Source organism: Bidens hawaiensis, unplaced genomic scaffold (genome assembly GCF_021521415.1).
Source record: "Bidens hawaiensis isolate Kalapana, Puna unplaced genomic scaffold, B.hawaiensis_p1.1 tig00034202_1, whole genome shotgun sequence".
Taxonomy (NCBI): domain Eukaryota; kingdom Viridiplantae; phylum Streptophyta; class Magnoliopsida; order Asterales; family Asteraceae; genus Bidens; species Bidens hawaiensis.
In genome coordinates this window covers 180,761-202,461 of record NW_027505311.1, presented here as the reverse complement: position 1 = coordinate 202,461, position 21,701 = coordinate 180,761, and the positions used below count along the sequence as shown (strand labels likewise).

Sequence of the window (21,701 nt, the reverse complement as noted above, 5' to 3'; positions counted from 1 at the left end):
ATCCTCCCAGTATTCGAATTCGTCGGCCTGTTGCACGGAACGCAAGCGTTCGTTCAACTCAGCCTGGAATTCCTTTTGTCGTGCCTCCGCCCATGCCTTGACTTCGTCGAGAGTCTGGCGGGGGAGTCTTCGTTTTTCAAACTGGGTATCGGTGGATCCCAGTAGGCGGTCATTTACTGCACTTGCCCCTGCTTTAGTAAGTGGGGTAGTGTTCGTAAAATTTACTTCACTTGCTCCGGCTTCGGTAGCCGAAACCCTACATAAACCCTGAAACCACCATTGGTGCCTTCTAGAAACACTACACAACCAACCGAAATGAACTCAATTCACCTATAGATTCATTTTAGGGTTTCAATTGAAGTCAATTAACACTCAGCAATGGCAAATACTTCCGGTTCCGGCTTCTTTAACTTTCCTCCATTCTCTTCTTCACCTTCACCCTCACCCTCACCGTCTCCGGCTGCTGATCCTAAATCATCTCCGGCGCAAAATGATACGAAGGCGTCTCCACGTGTCCGTAACGATAATCCGAGAACGACGTCAGCTGGATTCGATCCCGAGGCGTTGGAAAGAGGCGCTGAAGCTGTTAAGAAGATTGCCGCGTCTAAGGAACCTAAAAAGGTTTCTTACTTACTTGACTTAATATTTAAAACTAATATTTGAAATGATGATTTAATTTTAGGTTTATATGTTTTGAGTTTCATAATTTGTGTTTTTTTAGGTGTTTGAGTTGATGAAGAAGCAGGAAGAAACTCGGCAGGCGGATTTAGCTGCGAAAACGGCCGAGTTTAAGGCCATGCAGGCTCAGGCTGAAACTGTAAGCTTTGCCTCTGGTTTCAACTTGATTTATCATGCATGTTTTCAACAATTGTGTTTTACCTGTCACTTTAAGTGTATATGTTTTTAATTCGAAGTGTTTTATTTGCGAAACATAAGAATATCCTTTTGATATTAGTGTTTGGTGCTTCTTCTACAATGTGAAAATAGTCAAATGCAAGATAATAGTGTAGTTTTGTGAAATTACAGCTTCACTTATAAACGAAGATTGGCATTTTATCATTATTAATAATCATCAAACTAGGTCTTCAGTCTGTGCTATACACAGGTTAAATAAAGAACACGTTAAATAGTTAGTACTTAGTAATGAAGATTTAGGAATTATAAACCGGTGTTTTGTGATAACATATGATTGAAATAACGTATAAGTACTTAAAAGTATTAACACTTTTTTCTTATAATTAGTGTTAAACTACAGTTGTTTATAGTTATAATTAGTGTTACGAGTTATAATTGGATAATAGAAATGTGCCATGTAAACGGGCGAGCGGAAAAACACGCGTGTTCATGTAAACACTTTGTTTTGCATTATTTGAATGTTTTTGTTCATTTATAGGAGAGGCAAAGAGTGATATACGAGGAACAGAAAAAGCTAGCTCAACAACAAGCACAAAATAAATCTCAAATGGCTCGTTATGAGGATGAGTTAGCAAGGAAAAGAATGCAGGCAGAAAACGAGTATCAATCAATCAATCAATCATGCCCAGTGAAATCCCACCGACAGCAAAGCTATAAGTAGGGTCTGGGGAGGGTGGGATGTAGGCACACTGTACCTCTATCCAAAGGAATAAAGAGGTGGCTTCCAGAGAGACCCTCGGCTCTAAGTACATGTGTATGAAGCAAAATAAAGGAAATCAAAGTTTAACAGTTATATAAAAACTACTACTAATTATAATAATATTAATAATAAGTTCACAGTTTAACAGCTATATAAAAGCTAATAATAATTATAATAATAATAATAATATATGTAAGGGAAATACCATTATGGTATGTGACCTAAATAAGTAAAGTCTAAGCCCTAAGGTATTCAATTCTCTCTAAAAATCCTTAACTTTAATTCTACTTCTCCACGAATTCCTATCCTCAACCATGTCCTCGGAGAGGTTTAGGTCTATCAAATCATGCCTAATCCTCTCATCCCAAGAAATCAAGAGCTTGTAAAAATGCAAGAGGAGTCATCAATTAGGCAAGAGCAAGCCAGAAGAGCGACAGAAGAGCAAATTCAGGCACAAAAGAGACAAACAGATAGAGAGAGAGCTGATATTGACAGAGAAACATATAGGATTAAAGCCATGGCTAAAGCAGAAGCAAAAGCCCATGAAGCTAAATTGGCAGAAGATGTCAATAAACGTATGCTCATTGAACGTGCAAATGCAGAAAGAGAGAAATGGGTGTCTGCAATTAACACTACTTTTGAACACATCGGAGGTATGCACTTGTTTTATATTAAAGCATATGTATAGATGTGTGATATGAACCTAGAACTACTCAACGAATCGGGTCAGCCCATCTGACTCAGTTAGGGCAGTTCCAGATACCCATTTACCTTAATCAGTTACCTAAACTTGGAGCGGTTTTACTTTCTTTATTTTTATAGTACCTTGGATGTAGATTAGGGTGCAGGTTTGAAATATTTTAGTTTATCTTTGTAATCTGAAATCTTTCCTTCTCAATTTGGGACTTTTATTCCGGTTCTAATCAATCATTTGAGTCTAATCGCTTTTGTAGTTATATTTGACTCATGCAAGTTCTTATAAAAACCAGTTATTTTTCTCAACTCGAAACTTTGCATTAATTTTTTAGATGATAAAGATATTCCATGAGAACTATACATATGCATATTATTCCAAAAATGAGAGAGAATGTTATAACGGTAATTGGCGGGTTCGTTTTACACGAGCGGCTCCAGCTTCCAAGTTCCAGACCGTCGGCTGGACCATCATACTCGTATTTCAAACCGCAAACCGCGAATCGAAACATACAAATCTCAAACCGGCTGAACTAACTGTCTTCGTGCGGGTGGCTTGGTTGGTTTTGACGGTTTATGGACACTGTACCAACCTGCTAATTTTGCCACCACTAGTTAGAATGTTATGTTTATTGATTATGAATAAAGAGGCAAGTACTGAATTTGTTCTTTTAGGGGGATTGCGGGCAATATTAACTGATCAAAACAAGTTGGTAGTAGCTGTTGGTGGTGTCACAGCTCTTGCTGCAGGGATCTACACAACAAGGTATTTTTTGGTGCTTTCATTAATACTTATTTATGTTATATAATTTAATTACAAACTATTTATTGCCTGTTACAACACACACAGAGAAGGTGCTAGGGTGGTGTGGAGCTATGTGGACAGAATATTAGGACAGCCATCACTAATCAGAGAATCTTCTAGAGGAAAATATCCATGGTCAGGCTTTTTTTCACGCGGTCTAAGTACCCTATCACGTGGCAATCAAAACGGGTCAACTTCTCAGAACGGGAACGCGTTTGGTGAAGTTATTCTTAATCCATCTCTTCAAAAGAGAATTCAGCAGTTAGCCAATGCAACTGCTAATACAAAATCTCATCAAGCACCGTTTAGGAATATGCTCTTTTATGGCCCACCAGGAACCGGGAAAACAATGGCAGCTCGAGAGTTAGCAAAAAAATCGGTATCGATTTTAACTTTTTTATTTACAATATTTCTGTATATTAACTCATCTTATATGTGGTTTAAAATGTTTCAGGGACTTGATTATGCATTAATGACTGGTGGAGATGTTGCACCGTTAGGATCCCAAGCTGTTACAAAAATACATCAGTTATTTGATTGGGCCAAAAAATCCAAGAGAGGCCTTTTGCTTTTTATTGATGAAGCAGATGCGTTTTTATGCGAGTAAGTAATTCTTTTAATTGTCGTTCGGAAAAAAAAAGTCATTCTTTTTATTAATTTGTTGGCATAAGCTAATAAGTTAAAGAACCTCAATGTATGCACCAACGATTATGGTATAAGAACACTTTTTTGGAATATGCTTACACCAAAGTCTTTTGTACTTGATAGCTTGATTTACATTAAATATGTGAAGGGTATAAAACAAATCGACATTATTCGAAAGGGTTAAAATGAAAAATATGGATCTTGGTGTTTTGGTGCGTACATTGGAAATGAGCTAATTGATACAACTAACACAGATTTATGTGTTTTATTTATTTAAATTGAACACAAATAAGTTAATGTAAATGATTTTATATTAATTATAAAGTTCATCGATGATGATAAAACTTAATTCTATGTGTGTGTGTCATGTATTTGTAATTATTCTTATTTGAATTAATTAAAATAAGTGAAAGGTATAGAATAAATTGACATTATTCAAAAAGGTTTGAAATGAAAACATGGATACTTTGTATGTTGTTTTGGTGCATACATTGGAAATGAGTCATATTACTTGATGGATATAACTAACACAAATTGTTGTGTTTTTATTTGTTTAAAAGGCGGAACAAAACTTATATGAGTGAAGCTCAAAGAAGTGCCCTAAACGCACTCCTGTTTCGAACTGGTGACCAGTCGAAGGACATAGTCCTGGCACTAGCTACAAACCGTCCCGGTGATCTTGACTCAGCCGTTGCAGACCACATTGATGAAGTTCTAGAATTCCCATTGCCTGGTGAAGAAGAAAGATTCAAACTATTAAAACTTTATTTAGACAAATACATCGCTAAAGCTGGTGCAAGAAAACCGGGGTTGTTTTCAAAGTTTTTTCAAAAGCAACAACAGCAGATTGAGATCAAGGGTTTAACTGATGACATAATTAAAGAAGCTGCTGCAAAAACTGATGGGTTTTCAGGAAGAGAGATTGCTAAACTTATGGCAAGTGTACAAGCTGCTGTTTATGGAAGCGAAAATTGTGTTCTTGATCCGGCTTTGTTTCATGAAGTGGTTGATTATAAGGTTGCAGAACATCAGCAGAGGCAAAAGCTGGCGGCTACCGACAGTGCTGGTGGCGGCGGCGGTAATTAGTTGTTTTGAGTTATCTGCTTTTGTGTCAACATTTTGGGTGCTTCTGATGAAGAGTTTTATTGATATACAAACATGAATCGGTTTTTCAATTTAGGAAGATGTATGTTTTGTTGTTAGGCAAGGTTCATTGCGCAATAATATGAGGCAAATTGTTTTGGTTAAGGTCAGACAGTCTTATGATTGTCTGATAGACTGACAAACACTCCTGACATATTATGTTTTTGACCCTTTTTGGTAAATTTTGAACCGGATCTGGTTATTAATGTTTGTTCTGTAGTTACCAAAATGGGTCGAACAGTGTTATAAACAGATGCCACCTGGTACTAATTGATGTATCCATGGCACCTAAACGTAACAAACTGTCACTATATGATTCAATGATTCATGTAACAAAGTTTAGTTTTGTTGTCGTTTAATATGACTGGTGATGGGTTAGCGAAAGCTGTCAACATAGACCCTTGTTTTGCTCCATTCATGGCTACTGAGAAATGAAGATTGGCCTACATGATGTAGGCGGGTTACTTACTTATCCGCATTGTTGATTATACTTAAAAGTAAAAGATACAGGTGTTCGTGGTTATCGAGGTTCTCTATTAAAACTGAAGCTGGTTATTAACTTAAGTGTATTTGAGATTTTTAAGGTTCCAATTCATACATGTTTTTCATAGAGGAGCGAATTTTTTGTTCTTGGTTCACTTTCATCTAAATTTCTGTTGACCATCCTTATGAATTAAAGAACTTATGTGGTGTTTGGTATAAAGGAACGTGAGGCCGGAATAAAATGGATCATTCCAAAGAAACGAAGAAAATCATGTTTGGTTGTCATGTGGTTATGGAATGAACCATTCAATAATAAATAAAGTTCCTTTTAAATATAGGATTTTCATTTTTTAAGGAATAGATGTTTTTTTTATTCATTCAAGTAATTGAATTAACAATTATAATAATATTAGTAATAAAATATATTATGATTATTATTATATTATTATTATTAATTTTATTTTATTATCATTATTTTTGTATATTGTAATAAATCAATTACTATGAGTTATCAATTATTATCAGTAGTATTATTATTATTTGACGAGTCAACGCTTCACAACACGCATGCGTGATTCAAGATTTTTTCGATGATTTTTATTTGGTTTAATGATATCGTTAAAGCGTGCAAGTTTTAAAAAATGAGTTAATATGAATATTCATATTATTAATATTTATTATTATTATTGTTGTTGCTAATAATAATAATAATAATAATAAGGGATGATCATTCTATTTCTACGTGGTAACTAAAGTACCAAACACAACAATGAAATAGTAATGATCTATTTCATTCCTTTGTCCATTCTATTTCCACGTCCATTTCTATGCCACCTTAGCCAAAATCCATGCTCCAAACCATAACACACCCCCAGTCACCACTCTCCTACCCACCTTCTCGCTAAGCGGGTAATGCCCAAGAGAGCTCAAAAAGTGGGATCCACCTTTATTTCAGCCAATCATTTATTTTTTTTTATTAATATCTTGGTTAACTAAACTCCCTCCATTACACTTGTTTATTGAGTTTCGTTAGTTAAAGTTCACTGCCTACATGACCATGACGTGGGATTTTAACTAACCAAACCATAACACATAGTCTTATGATTTTTCCACCGTTCAAAAAATCTAATACTTAAGAAAAATGTAAGAAAAGTTATATTATATGATTTAAATAAGTTATTAGCTTCAAACATAAGATTATTACTTTGTTGAAAGGTTGTGTTGGGTTGATGTAGAGCTAAATTTGCAAAAGCAGTATGATTTCTCTCAAAATTTGGGGATGGGGACATGTTTGAGCTAAATTATGCCACTGTTATTGATTACTGTCTAGACCATTCAGATCTCATTTTTCATATTTAAAGTTAAAGAGATAAAATTTAGAGTCTTCACTAAATTGAACTTCACATCCCTTATATTTAAAAACTAACTATACATTTCCTATATTTTGTCCATGTTTGTGAAGCAAGAGAGAGATGGCATGAGTTTCTATTTTTAATAGATGGAGAAGAGAAATAAATTTATGAGCTTTATTATAACAAAAAACCAGCCTTCTTATGTAGGATATGACCATATGTACATATTTTAGACGTTATTATCGGCTAAATTATAGGGGTGGCATTAAAAACGCGACCTGACTTGCTAATCATCACTTAAGGGGCATTCGGAATTACTAAGTAAACTGTTAAAGAGTGTTTCGTGTTGCTTGTTTATCTATTCAAATAAGTAACCCGAAACACCCTATGGAAAAAAGAAACACCCCTACCCAACAAGTTCCAACCTTTTTTTTCATGAGTAACAGAAATCACAAAAACTTCCAAAGGGGCTGGCATGAAACCATTATTCACAAACCCATGTATTATGTATCATCATCTATATGTCCTCACTGCTTGTCTATCATGTCTCTAAAACATGCATCTCACCCTTCCGCCTATGATCCTCGTCATTGTCCCTGTCTGTAGGTGAAAACGCAAGAGTAAGCGATAAAGTAGATGCCACGTCATCATCCTGTCCTTTTTTGTCATTACTAACTATCCATTTCTCCAACCGCACACGAGATATCCTCGTTTAAGTCCAAAGGAAACACCAGTTTTTTGTTAGGTCTTTCACCATTATCACTCTTTTTCTTGCTAAAATTACCCTCTTGTTGACCACTCGCATCATGCCAAGTGTCGGTTTGACTTGTAGCATTAACGTCAAGGTCAATAAATGGACGCTTTATGGGCTCGCTTTCTGAGATTCTCTCGTCGCTGTTAACTGGAACTACATTAACATTATCCACTGGTCTTGATACGCTATCGACTCCCTTTTCATGTGAAGAGTTTTGCAAATTTGGGTTGACCTTTGATTCCAAGTCAACATGTTTATCCTGTAGCGAAAGAAAAAACAATTTCCTTTAATGACTTAAATCTTAAAATAGAAGCCACCTTAAAAAACATGTTTTCCAGTTATAAGTGAACCTTATGATGTCAAAACAAGGGTGATTAATCAATAATCATTAACCCATATTTTAACATATAAAAACAGCAATATCAATAACATAACATTAGATTCTAGGTATCACTCCCTAAATGTTGCAACCATGTATAACTTTTTAAAAAAAACTAACTTGAAATAGGAGGTAAATCAGTAATAGTGAATGAAAAAAAAATCACTAAATAATAACCAATTTACATAATTGTTCAATCGAAGTCAAATTATATAAAAAAAATAAAATAAAAATCATCAAATAGCAATCAAGATTCATACATTGATCACTTGCCTCAATTTTAAACAGTTTTAAATTTATAAAATATATATATATATATACAAGATTGGATCATCTAACGAAAGTTAAATGACTTTCAAAAAATAGGCGAGTCTAACGGGTCAGTGTCTTGTAGGGTCAGGTCGGGTGGCCTGAATCACCCTCCAAAAAGTGTAAAATACAATTTTAAAGGTATTACGCACGCATTAAAAATGGTATGCTTGTGTTCGCGTTTATTTTAGCATGAATTAAAAATACACTTTACTCTTTAGTTAACTTGACCTCAATTCTAGTTTTGTTGTGTTCAAATTAAATACTTTATCCACATGTTCACAAAAAGAATAATTACCTTTTCAACAGCTCCAAAAGAACCCCCATTCTCCGCCAATGATATTTTATCAGTTGAGACGGAGGAAACGAAACACTTTTTTTCCTGATAATTAGGAATTTGGTGTGAAGAATTCATTTTCTTTCCTCTAAGCACACCCCATAGAAAGAACAACATATTCCAACCTATAAATAAAGAATAAGAGATGTGAGACACATGTATATGTATGTGTGTTAATCATAAAGGGGTGTAGTTTCTTCTTACGGTTGGCTTTTTCAGGAAGCCGATTAGACGGAAATATCAAAAGTTCAACCCCATTAATACTTCCAATAAGAGCCAAATCACCCCTCATCATATCTTCCAATAAAACTTGGTAGCTTTTCTCATAGCTGTGTAAAAAGTATAAACATTTAAAAAATGATGAGTCAAAAATCAAAATGGACTTCGAAACAATTTTTGTATAAAAAATTCCTTTTATAAATAATCTTTGTTTAACCCAAAATTAGTGTCCACTGTTTACAATGAATATCTTACGGCTAATGGAATTCAGTGATATCATAAATGCATTATGGGTAAAATTGGCGTTCTATTTTTAAAATAATCTATAATTTGCAGCCCGTTTACATTTAAGCTATTTTTTGATAGATTATAATATGATAATATAAGAGAATAAAGAAGTTTGTTACCTATCGATGTCTCTAGCAAAAAAATAGATTCCAATATTGTTCTCTTTTACACCATTATTCTCGAATTGTGTGGGCCAGGCACTCACGCGTGACACCCCGTTTAACAGAATTTTATGAGGAAGTTTGTTCACAGTCTCATAGACTCTAGACGATGCACAACTTGACAAATGGGCTTGTAACCCGTCCCAAAATTCAGCTGTCTTACCGCTTCTGTTAATCTCAAAACTTCCTCTACATTATACAACAAATTGAAATCATAAGCACAAAAAAATCAAAAAAGAAAAACTTTAAAAGAATTGAGAAGAAACCATACTGCCAGATACACTCATGATCGGGAATAGGCGCATGCTTTAAATAAGAAGATAACGCCACATCATCATGTCCAGCTGTCAAAGGCTTCACTTCAGAAGGGAGGATTATGGATTGCTCAGAACTGTTACCGTTTGACTGTTTAGGATGCCAACCACTTGATGAAGCGTCAGCAGAAGTCAAAGTCCCTGTGTTTCTTAGATTTGGTTCATTATTATTATTATTATTATTGATGGTCGATTCATCAGCAACAGGTTGGTCAGGAACTTTATTTTTCCTACAAATTCCGGGTTTTTTGAGTAAAGCAGCTTCAATTGCATCTTTTAACTTGTTATCTCCGTTTTTCAGATCTTTTGAAGTTTTCAAACCCGATACATTATTACCCGTTGTGATTCCATCAGCAAGATTTGTTGATTCTTTATATATTGACACTCGAGATGAAATATCAACTGGCTTTTGGTCAACAAAATTGACACTAGAAGAAACCCTAGTTGGGGAAGATGGTAGCTGCTCATTATTCATGGTTAATTCATCAGCAGCAGGTTGGTCAGGAACTTTATTTTTCCTAAAAACTCCAGGCTTTTTGAGTAAAGCTGCTTCAATTACATCTTTTAACTTGTTATCTCTCTTTTTCACATCTTTTGAAGTTTTCAAACCCGATACATTATTACCCGTTGTGATTCCATCATCAAGATTTGTTGATTCTTTAGATATTGGCACTTTTGGGAATGATGGCAGCTGCTCGTTAGATTGACCTGAAACAGAAGATCAACAAAACTTTTGTGAGAGGGTTGCACGTTTAGTCCCAACCATTCCTAGCGTTATTGAAAAAGTGATGTCATGTCACATGTGTCAGTCATGCGAGGGTAATTGTGTCTTTCCAAATTTGGAACTCTGATAAAATACTCTTTCAATCTACAGTATTTCGCTTGTTTAGGCCTGAAACTTAGAACTGGTTGAAGCTCAGCTCTTTAGTGTCATGTCCAGATACGGTTACATAAGATTATTAATTTAAAGGGGTGTGCATGAAGTCATGAACCCAAAAAAAACGATCCGAAACTGAAAAAAAAACAAACAGAAATACCGAATTTTTGGCTCGATTTCGTATTTTTTATGTAATTAAAAGTTTAAAACCAAAAAAACCGAACTGAACATGTAAATTTTAATATTTTATTTTAAAATTGAAGTAGTTTTAAAAAACTTAATAAATAGCGTAACCCAATTATTTAGCCTCAATGCAATAGTTACTTAATTACTAATTAACAATATCGGCCCAAATTCATTATTTTGGGCTAACGTTTTTATCGGCACAACAATTACAAGCCCAAGTGGCAAAACTGAACCAAAACCGAACCGAACCCAAGCCAAAAACCAAAGCTAAAAAGTTTAAAAAACTCAAAAACCAAAATTTCAGTTTTTGGTTCGAATTGAGCCCCAAACCAACCGATGCACACCCATATTAATTTTTATGGTTTTAAGTTATCGATTGCTAATAAACAGTTGTGTTTGTAAAGTGCATGTTCCATTAGTCCCTGCACATTTATATTTGAATTTTGAACAGTAACATTTACAAAGTAAGTTTGAAATAAACTGATAATTTCTTTCAAACTTTGATTAAATTTGTTATTAATTGTGCTATTTAACTAACTAACTAACTAACGATTAAAATATGTGATTGAACCAGTAAGGGCGTGCAAAAAAATAGAAAACCGAAAAAACCCCAAACCGTATCCAAAACCAGAAATGACCGAACCAAATTGTGAATTCAGATTTTGGTTCGATTTCTAACCATATCCGACTGTAAATTCGGTTATCGGCTCCACGATTCTTGCTTATTCTGATTAGCGATTAAGCGAACCGAACCAAATAAATCAGTTTAATCGGTTGAATTTGGTTCGATTAGACACCTTTCTAATTCAGATTGGTTCAGTTCAGTTAAGGCCAAAAAATATTCAAATCCCAGTAAACAGATATCTGAAGTACATACCTAAAGATACAGCGGCTTCTGCACTTAGACTAACCAAACGTTTGGTTGACTTTATTCCTGAAATAATTTTACCGTCACCCTTTACCGGTTTTACTTCAGCATTAGAACCAGAAGAAACTGAATTAGTTTCACCACGAGACGATAATAAATTAACTGAATTATTCTTATCAAAGGTCCTTTCTGTATTGCTTTTGGGACTTTTAAGATCCTGAAGATGAGGCGACTTTGGAGATACCATTTTAACTTTAGAACCGCTTGGCCCAAATGACCCCGAGTTTGTAGATCTAAATGACATAGGTTTTGAAATCTCTTTGACTGTTGTAGTATCATGAGAAGTGTGTTCTTTTGTTGATTTCTGCCTTTGAAGTACAATTTCATCTATTAATTTAGTTTTGGACCGAGCATTGGAGAAACTGAATGAACTAAACTTTGAAAACGCACCTGAAATCAATAAAAGAAAATCATATACAATTTAGATCTTGGTTTATTCACATAATTTTCAAAACATAACTTTTCTGAAATAATTGAAACTTTGATTCAAGTTACTTATTTGTTTTAGAAACAAAGTAAAAACAATGTATTTGTATTAAAGATTTATGAGCTTTATTATGTTTAGCTTGTATAATAACTAAAAAGAGCATAAAATTCAATAAACCAAATTAAAGCATGTATACAAAACAAACCCTAAAATCAGTCTCACTTATTCCAACCTTGGTTTAAAAACGTACGATGCGTTTTTAACACTAACATATAAGAGATTAAAATGAATAAATTAAAAAACTATAGTATCACCAAAGAAGTTTTATGTATAACCAAAATAGGATTGTATGTGTACAAGTAGTCTATGCATAAGATACAAGTAACATATGCAAAAGCTCACTTTAACTCAAAAATGCATGCATCATACCGCATCGTACACATCATGGAATCGCAGTGCATCGCTCCACCTGATGTGATTTCATCAGTGCATAGCGTTTTATACTAAGGTTCCAACCACCCAAAAACATCCTAAAATCGGTTACATACCTCGCAAAGAATGCAAGTGTGGGCGTGTAGCAGGAGAACGTGACCTTTCGGCAGACTCGTTACCAAAACGAGAATCAGTAGAAACCTGATTGATGGGTTTGACTTTTCCACGGTCAACATCAAGAGCCTGTTTTTTGAAAGATGAAGAAGATACTAATTCATCAGCGGGTCTTTTTCCAGATACTAGGTTTGCGTTTTTAATATCTTCTAACTTGCATTCTTCACATAACCAATCGCCTTTAGGAACTTGATCTACCGGTTTTTCCATGCAATAACTGGCAGCATTTATTTAAAGTAAACAGAAATTCAGTTGGTTACGAAAAAATAGCATCTTTATTATTAGTACACCGGCAAGTGATATGATAATGTATCCTTACGTGTGTTCTGCACCATCAATACACCTAGAACATGTAGCAAGTAAATACTCCCGCCCTGCATCTCCGCACGTATCACACACTTTAACCTGTCAGCATTAAATAATTTAGCAAAAGTTTAAACATTTTATACAAACTTTGAATTTAATAAATGACCATTTTACCCTTATTTTTCAAAAACTTTAAAATTTCTTATTGTTCGCCTCAAAACTTTTTTTTATTTTCTCGTTTTTAACTTAAAACTTTTTTAACCCGTAAACAATAGTTTCTCAAAATATTAGATTGCTTATCATGCGACTCTACTTGGTTCAATTATCTGATTTAAACATACAGATTCGATTGTTCGATTATCTGCCGTCAAGAGAACAAAAGAGGAGAGCAACACTTCAGTTTGCTTGCCCATCGTATATGTGTTGGGTTTCGTAGGCCTTTCAGTGTAGGCCCGGTTTATTATTTGAAGTCCAAAGGGCAGGCCCGGCCCGGTTTGGATTTCTTGTTTAATAAGATACTAACCATAGTCACATCTCTATACATTTGATGTCATGTACTTGTAATTGTTGTCGCTCAATAAAGATATACCTAGTTGCCACCCATGGACGTAGGTCAGTTTAGACCGAACCACGTTAAATCCTCGTGTCGTTTATTGCTTTCGTGCCGTGTTCAGTTTCGTGTGTGTGTTTAATCCTAACAAGTGGTATCTAGAGCTTAGGTTCGGATCACACGAAGAATACATTGAGCCACCTCTTACTTCGTCGCGTTACCACTATCGCTAGGGTTCCGCCGTCATCGTTTTTCGCCGCGAGAAAAGCTTGCTGTTGCTGTCGCAACACCGCTAGAGTCTTACCGACTCAGCCGCAGGGAAGAAAGGGGTGATCTCCGGTAGGGTTCCGCCATACCGAGTCGCTGGAGTTGTTCAGGTTCGGTTTTATTTTCGAAAGCATTTTACCACCGCATAACCACCGTGTACCGTTGTTTAGTTGTGGGTCAGACGCCGGAGTTTTTGTAAGATATTGATTTTGAGGCAGAAGCTTAATCGATATTTTCTCACTAAGAGCGTGTGCTTGGTAGAGAGAGACGTGACCATGGTTAATTATATTTGTTCAAGTTGCAGCATACCTTTTGACCAATAGCCAGATTTGACCAAAATTCTTGATTCTTTTTTTGTTTTTTTTACCACGTAATACAAAGGGCAGAGGCCCATTTGGTTAGATTTGTGGGCTTAAAGAAAAAAATAAAAGATCAATTTTTGTGTGGGCCAAGTTTTCTCTATTTAGGTTCGAAAGTTTTATCGGGCAGTTTAGCCGAGGCACAAGGACAAGATATTTTTTAACAGTTTCAATTAGGCAAAACACATCTGAATCAAGATCCTATTTTCGTTGAAGAATCGTTGTCAATTAGAAGAATCATTTAAAGAAACAGAAAACCAGTGCCAACTGCGTTTGTTAGGTTTTATCGTTTCAGTTAAAGTTTCAGTTTTCTGATTTACAGTTCGTTATTCCGCTGCACGTATAAATAGGTTGATTGTTTAACAGAGTTCAGTTGTTTAACAGAGTTCAGTAGAACGGTCGTTAAGTTCAGGCCCGTTCGTTGTCGTGTCTATCTCTGTTTTTATCCAGTTTTTCGTTTTAGCCATTGTCATGGCAGAAGACGGAAAAGTTTCGATACAGAAGTTTGATGGACAGAAATTTGGTTGGTGGAAGATGCAGATTGAAGCGCTACTTTGTCAAAAAGACTTGGATGTAGTGCTTGAGGATGAAAAACCAGAAAAGTTGTCAGAAGCAGATTGGAAGAAGTTAGACAAGAAAGCTAGGGCTTGTATTACTTTGTCGTTGTCGGAAGATGTGGCGTTTAACATCATGAAAGAAACCACAGCCCGTGGTATGATGGAGGCACTATCCAACATGTATGAGAAGCCTTCGGCAGCTAATAAAGTCTATCTTATCAGAGAGCTAGTGACAACAAGAATGAAAGAGGGTGGGTCACTTACAACGCATATCAATAATCTTAATTCGAATCTCTCCCGCTTAGTGTCAGTCGGCATTAAGTTTGATGATGAAGTTCAAGGTCATTTGTTATTATCCTCTTTGCCCGACAGTTGGTCGCAAACAGTGACTGCGGTTTGTAGTTCGTCTACAAAAATTACTTTTGATGGGATTCGGGATTTGATTCTTGGAGAAGATTCAAGACGCAGAAGTTCAGGTGAATCAGCAGGTAATATATTAGTCACCGAAGGCAGAGGTAAGGGAAAACAACGAGGCAGTGGGAGCAGGAAGAGGAGTCAGTCTATGACTCGTAAAGATATTGAATGTTGGGGTTGTAAAGAGAAGGGACACTTCAGGAATCAGTGTCCGAATGGTAAGAAAGAGGTGAACGTTACAGAAGACGACACAGATGACAGAGTCGGTAGTGACGAGTTTTTAGTTCTTGGTGTTGAGAGTAACGTTGATTCTTGGGTGATGGATTCTGGTGCATCGTTTCATGCCACTCACTGTAGTGAAACGATGAAGAATCTTAAGATTGGGGATTTTGGAAAGGTTCGACTAGCGAACGATGATATTCTAGATGTTACGGGTATGGGAGATGTTGATTTGATAACTTCAGTAGGTACTTCTTGGACTTTGAAAGACGTGAGGGTTATTCCAAGTTTGAAGAAACGTTTGATTTCGGTTGGGCAGTTGGATGACCAAGGACACAAAGTTAAGTTCGGGAATGGGCAGTGGAAAGTAGTCAAAGGGAATCTCGCGGTTGCTCGTGGCAAGAAAGTGGGTTCGTTGTATATGGTCGATATGCCACCGAAAGGAGTGGATCCAGTTTTGGTGAAAGACAAAGTCCGGTTCACAGAATCTCGTGGGCAGAAGAAGGTTCCTTTTGCAAGTAACAAACCCAGAGCCAAAGTGAAGATTCAGGATGAACGAGCTAGGAAGGTTAAGTCAGTCAGAGGACATCATGACAGTGGGAGCACAGGTTGTGTTTCAGTTACAGTTCCAGGTCGACAGTGGATGAAGAAAACCAGTATTCCAGCTGTAAAAGTCTCTCCAGTGAATTACTTGCTGAATATGGAGAGTGTTTGTTCTCAGGGTATCTCAGGATCCGGTAGTTTGTTTCAGTGGGAGCCGGTAGGGACAGAGAACAGGTCAGGGGCAGTTTTAGCCGTGACTGATGTGTTGGAGCTCCGGGGAGCTTCAACAGGCCTTCAGGTTAATTGATGAGAAGGCGGTGGCAACTAGAAGTTAAATGTTTAGATTACAGAAGTACAATCAGGAGTGTAGGAGTGCAGACGAGAGTACTCAAGGCCTCCTAGTGGGAGTTTGTTGGGTTTCGTAGGCCTTTCGGTGTAGGCCCGGTTTATTATTTGAAGTCCAAAGGGCAGGGCAGGCCCGGTTTGGATTTCTTGTTTAATAAGATACTAACCCTAGTCGCATCTCTATATATTTGATGTCATGTACTTGTAATCGTTGTCACTCAATAAATATATACCTAGTTGCCACCCGTGGACGTAGGTCAGTTTAGACCGAACCACGTTAAATCCTCGTGTCGTTTATTGCTTTCGTGTCGTGTTCAGTTTCGTGTGTGTGTTTAATCCTAACAATATGTTGAACAAAATCCAAATAAAAAATAAGGTTTGAACAAATATAATGAAAAGGGGTAGAATGGTCACTAAGTAAAAATTCACTAAAGTCGGGTACATATGATATTTTTAGTTTGTAAAGATATAAATGAAATTAATTCTTTATAAGAAAATGAAAAAAAAAAAGAATTGATACTCACATCATGTTCCACATCATCTGATTCATCACTGCCGTCTGTATGCTGACTCTGCGTTGACATTTCCGGTTCCTTACTATTTTCATATTCATCAGAACTACGTGAGGATTTTTCTGCATGTACAAGAATCTATTAAGTTCAATGTTCAACTATAACTAAGTTATTATAGAAAAAACAAACACATGGTGTGACAATGAATGTACCTTCAATGTTTCTTAACCGGCAATCATCCGCAGACACATTTTGTCCATCATTGGACTTATTTATACGACCACCCTTCATATTAGCTTTTCTTTCAGAGAAAGCATTATTATTATAACTTGAACTTGCACTCTCTAGGTTGCTTGTTTCACTAGTTTGCTGTTTTTGTTCACGTGTTTTCTTCTTATCGACAACCTTTACCATTGGATCTTGCTTAACATCCTAAATACAGAGCAGCCTCTTATCAACTTGAAAATACCTAAATAAACATGCATCAACAATCAATTTGCGCGATCATGTTCTAGAGTTTCGGAGCCTAACGAAAAATAGGTAATGCATCGAAATTGAAAAGCATATTGCAATAATGCAGTTGGTGAACCAAAATAATTGTATGTATAACTTTAATACAAGAGTAGTATAAAGTTGATGCAAAACAAACAATAATTCAAAGGCAAAGCATCATTTCATGCAACAACCTAGAATTGGTTTGTCTGTTTATAACTAACTAACTAACTAACTAACTTGCAACCAATTGAATTTGTGAGTGAATAACAGGATTAAGCAAAAAGGTCAAAGGAAGTCAACAAATGAAAAAGAAACGAATAATAATAATAATAATAATAATAATATAATAAACCCTAAAAAGTAATAAGAAGTAGATGTATATAAAATGAGACACCTTGGGAAATCAATGGACATTATACGTAATCGATGATTCAGTTAAGCGATTGCTCCGCATACATGATGGATGAGCAGGTGCAGAATGATAATCTGGGTATTATTATGGTATTAATTATATCAATGAGTTTGAATTGAAGCTTGAAAGGCAAAGGAACAAGAGATGTGTGAAAGGGATAAATCTAATTCTAGGGCACCAAATCAAGTACACTAATAGGAACAAATTTATTTTAATTAAATTCAGAATTTTGGGAGAAGGAAAAAGATAATCATAACGGTGTCTGCGAGTCCGTCCGAGTCTGTCTTATAGTAAAGCTATTTATATAAAATGTAACGGGAGTAACATTTTGCGTTCAAAAAGAAATTACTTTATCGATCTAAAATTTATAGAATATAAGAAAATTACTGAAATTTAGTTTTAGTTATCTACCATATTTTTTTTTAAATTATGTTTAATCGAATTAGCTGGACTAGAATCTTGATCATTTGTTTTATAGTAGTTTAAGCATTCAATCGACTAACATGTTTATACTATGTGTTTACGTTTAAGTATATCAATTGCTTAGATTAAGTTACGTACGAATACAATTTAGTACGTGTTTGGCCATATAGAATGTTTATGTGTATAGGCCCATATTGTTATGTGTGTAGCTTGAATATTTACAACTTAGATAAATCAAGAGTTTTATAGCTTTATAAAAGCATTTAAGTGCATGTATCTTAGTTTTGAAAATAGTTAATATATACAATTTAAATGCTAAAGTAGAAAAGTTTATAGCCTTGCATCAAGATGTTTCGTTTATCCATTTAGCATGTGTTTGCTTTCAAAATGTTTACTTATGTGTATTCTCTAACCTAAAAGTTAAATAAAAGGGCAAAGTCATAAAACGCATTAAAACACATTGGCACACATAAACGAGTTTCAAGTAATAAATTGAATAGAGTTTAAAGTAATAAATTGCATGTATTTTATCATAAACATTCGATTTGACATAAAGCATTTGAAAGCACAAAAGTGTAAAAGCATGCATATAGAACTCACAATTAGCCTTTGCTAAGTTCTTGTCTACTCCACTTTAGCATCCAGGCTAGTATGTTGGCGTATAACCAAGATTGTCTAACATGGCCACTAAACAGTCTAACAATGATATGTAAACGGTTGATTACTATGTATTCTACTTTACACTACACACAAATGCACAATATGTAAACGGTTGCTAGTGTAGTTGTGCCTTTCTGTATGTTTGTGCATATATAGTCTGCACTAGCACAAGGCTTGCATAGTCGTACTTTGTGCACCCTATATGCAACCTAATTGCTGCTGGCACCACTTGGTGTCACAGCCCCCGACCCTATATATCGGGAGGGGAGCCGTGAACATGAGCAGTGGTATTGGTGTTTATTATTAAAGTATTTAGCAACATAAAATTAATCACGACCGTAGTTAGGAAAAATTTATCAGGGTATAAAAAACATCATGAATCTTATTTTATAATCTGGGAATAAAACTCATAATACAAACATAAATTTTATAGGGATAAATCTAATTTACAAACATATTTATTTATTCTTGTGACAAGCCACTTATTTAAGTTGGAGACTCGCAGTTATCGTTCATGTGTCTCTAACAAGTCACCTGAAACATGTTTAAAAATATTTGACCAGCAGGAAATACTGGTGAGTACATTCATTTGTAAACGACACATATTTACAGTCACAACATTAATTTGTTTTTACACTTGCCTGCTTACAAATTACCAAAAGGTACTCGATCGTATATGTGATTGTGGTCATATTACTTGTAACATCCCCAAAATTTTGGTCCAAATTTGGCAACTTAGTAAAGATAAATGGTCAAAATTTTTCTCTAAAATAAGTAATGAGAAATTTTAAATGAAAAAAATAAAACCATTCTATAAGGAAATAAAAATATCTCATAAATAAAGTTACCTTATGTTAAGGCTATGAAATAAGGAAATTTCATCCCATACTGAAAGATGTAAGAAAGTTGAAACATTTCACTTGGGTATAAATAAAGAAAATTGAGTCCATCCCACATGAAAAGTGGTAAAAATTTGTAAGCTCTTTATAAAGAGATAAAATTCCATATTAATATTCTTTTATGCCTAGCATACACCCAGTGGTCCGAGCGGAGGGTGCGAAGTACCCGACGCGCACGGGCTCAGGCCAAGGGCGATAGGCGCAATGTGGCGCTTTGATGGCACACTCACATCGCCGAGAGCCGCCTTATTATATTTGGACAATGGGAGTTAAACCCAAAAGTAACAAGCTACCAAAAGACAAGGGACTAAAAGTGAAAATTTGAGTTCGGGGACCGATCGCGCTACACGATGAGCCCAGAACATAGGTCATCGCGTATCGCGATGGACCTTGATGAGTCAGCGGACACATGTCAGCACCAGGAATGGCGGCGTATAATATACAACGCCGCGATACGCGACGGGATCACCAAGACCCATCGCGTATCGCGATGGGTTGCAAGTTCAGCCTATAAATGGAGGTGTCACGACTCCTTCACTTCTCACACCAAAATTCTTTCTCTCTCTAGAATTAATCTCTCTCTACCTCGGTTTCCGTGCCCCGACCCGACAATCGCCACCTCGTAATCCGCTCCATTTATCGGCGATACCTCGAAGTGTGTGCCACCCAAAATTAACTCGACATTCTATCTCGAAGTACGTGCATGACATGACGACCACCATATGCCACCTCGTTTTGCTTGCCAATCTCGAAGTCCGTGCCAAGCTCTGAGGTTCCAACAGTCTAAGCTCCAGTATGCGATAAGGAGTAGAAGTACTGCTCAATCAATCTTAGTAATCAAACTTCGAATACCCGTGTAAGGTAGGGTTTCTGCCTAAGTCATTGTTTTATTATTATAATACATAGCTTAGACCATAGTTAAGGGTATATCCCAAACCTTTATTATAATTATGTTTACATAAGCTTTAAACATACAAAGGATTATAATAGTGTTTCCTTACAATTAAGAAACATCAATTTTACATTCATAAGGATATATAGTTTCTTCATGATTAAGAAACATAAGATTTTACATTCAAAGCAAGCAGTCAATGAATGTTTCTTCTTGAAGAAGAAACAGATTATAGATGTTTCTTCATGAAGAAGAAACTCAACATATGATTTGTAAATAAACAAAAAGACTATTGGTCTAAATATTTCATTCAAACAAATGATTAATCAAGGTTTAAAGCTATCAAAACTAGACTAAAGGTCTATAGCCGGATCAAGAGACGATCCGGGTATTTATATAAACCTATTTTATAGGTCAATCATCAATCAATCAATCATTCACAGTTAAGGTTTCAAACGAGATCACCATATCATTCAGAACAGACAATCATAGGTGAATACGTTAACCTTTTCAATTAATCAAAACATATTTATACTCGATAAGATGAATGGGTGTTTGTCTTAATGAGTCAATCAATGTCTACACGAGATCATATAAAAACGTTATAATACAAAGTAGAAAATAAAATCAACTCCGACCGAATACGCATGTGTCTGGATCCATAGATAACTGTTAAGCCTAATCAATCAATCAAAGGCGAGGTAGCCAAGAGCTAAACAGTCATGACTAGTTCTCTGTTCAGGGCTTTGTGGCTCGAAGAATACCGTTGTGTGTGTAGGTGTGACAATCGTCAATTTCAGGAAAACTCCGTTAACTCCGTCAATTCAAACTTTAGATCACTGAATCTATAACGCACACCTCATTACATTTAAACTAGGGTTTAAATGACGCTTGACAATTACTATATGTGTAGTCTTTCGGGAATTGCACCGAAACGCAAACGAGTTGACGCAAACGATTAGTGAATAAACAAAAAACGTCAAAACAATAATTATGTGATAATTATGTGTTAGACATATGTGTTACTTGATTATGTTATGTGGAATGCTAAACAAGAAACAAGAACCCAATTAATTAAGCTAGAGATGTAACATTTGGAAGTTTACGGACTAAAGTGTAACATGTTATTATTATTAATATTATAAAACCCTAACCTCTCCTCCCTCTCCCTCTTCCCAAAACCGACGGCCAAACCCCCCCCCCCCTCTCCTCACAATCGGTTCACACACACACATACCTCTTGGATTTTGATCTTGTCTTTCACAATTGAAGCATCCTATATCCGTTTCTAGCCATCTCCTACCTTCCTATTGCTTGTATTGGTGCT

General features: G+C 35.7%; 2 protein-coding genes across 2 annotated transcripts; one reads left to right on the top strand and one right to left on the bottom strand.

Annotated features, from left to right (window-relative positions):
- The first annotated feature begins 262 nt into the window (after nucleotides 1-262).
- Nucleotides 263-5,150, top strand: LOC143612283 (uncharacterized). The gene is made up of 8 exons (XM_077086308.1): nucleotides 263-621; nucleotides 722-817; nucleotides 1,394-1,521; nucleotides 1,976-2,268; nucleotides 2,984-3,074; nucleotides 3,159-3,492; nucleotides 3,568-3,716; nucleotides 4,319-5,150. Exons 1-8 carry the CDS (start codon nucleotides 379-381, stop codon nucleotides 4,842-4,844), a joined length of 1,860 nt encoding a protein of 619 aa, XP_076942423.1. The 5' UTR covers nucleotides 263-378; the 3' UTR covers nucleotides 4,845-5,150.
- Nucleotides 5,151-7,407: 2,257 nt separating this feature from the next.
- LOC143612294 (protein PARALOG OF AIPP2-like) lies at nucleotides 7,408-17,639 on the bottom strand. The gene is made up of 10 exons (XM_077086319.1): nucleotides 17,483-17,639; nucleotides 16,606-17,062; nucleotides 12,841-12,926; nucleotides 12,464-12,738; nucleotides 11,438-11,878; nucleotides 9,455-10,205; nucleotides 9,142-9,372; nucleotides 8,720-8,844; nucleotides 8,477-8,640; nucleotides 7,408-7,749 (listed from the first exon to the last, which is right to left on the bottom strand). The coding sequence occupies exons 2-10, from the start codon at nucleotides 16,663-16,665 to the stop codon at nucleotides 7,408-7,410; spliced, it is 2,475 nt and encodes an 824-aa protein (XP_076942434.1). The 5' UTR covers nucleotides 16,666-17,062; nucleotides 17,483-17,639.
- Between the last annotated feature and the right edge of the window lie 4,062 nt (nucleotides 17,640-21,701).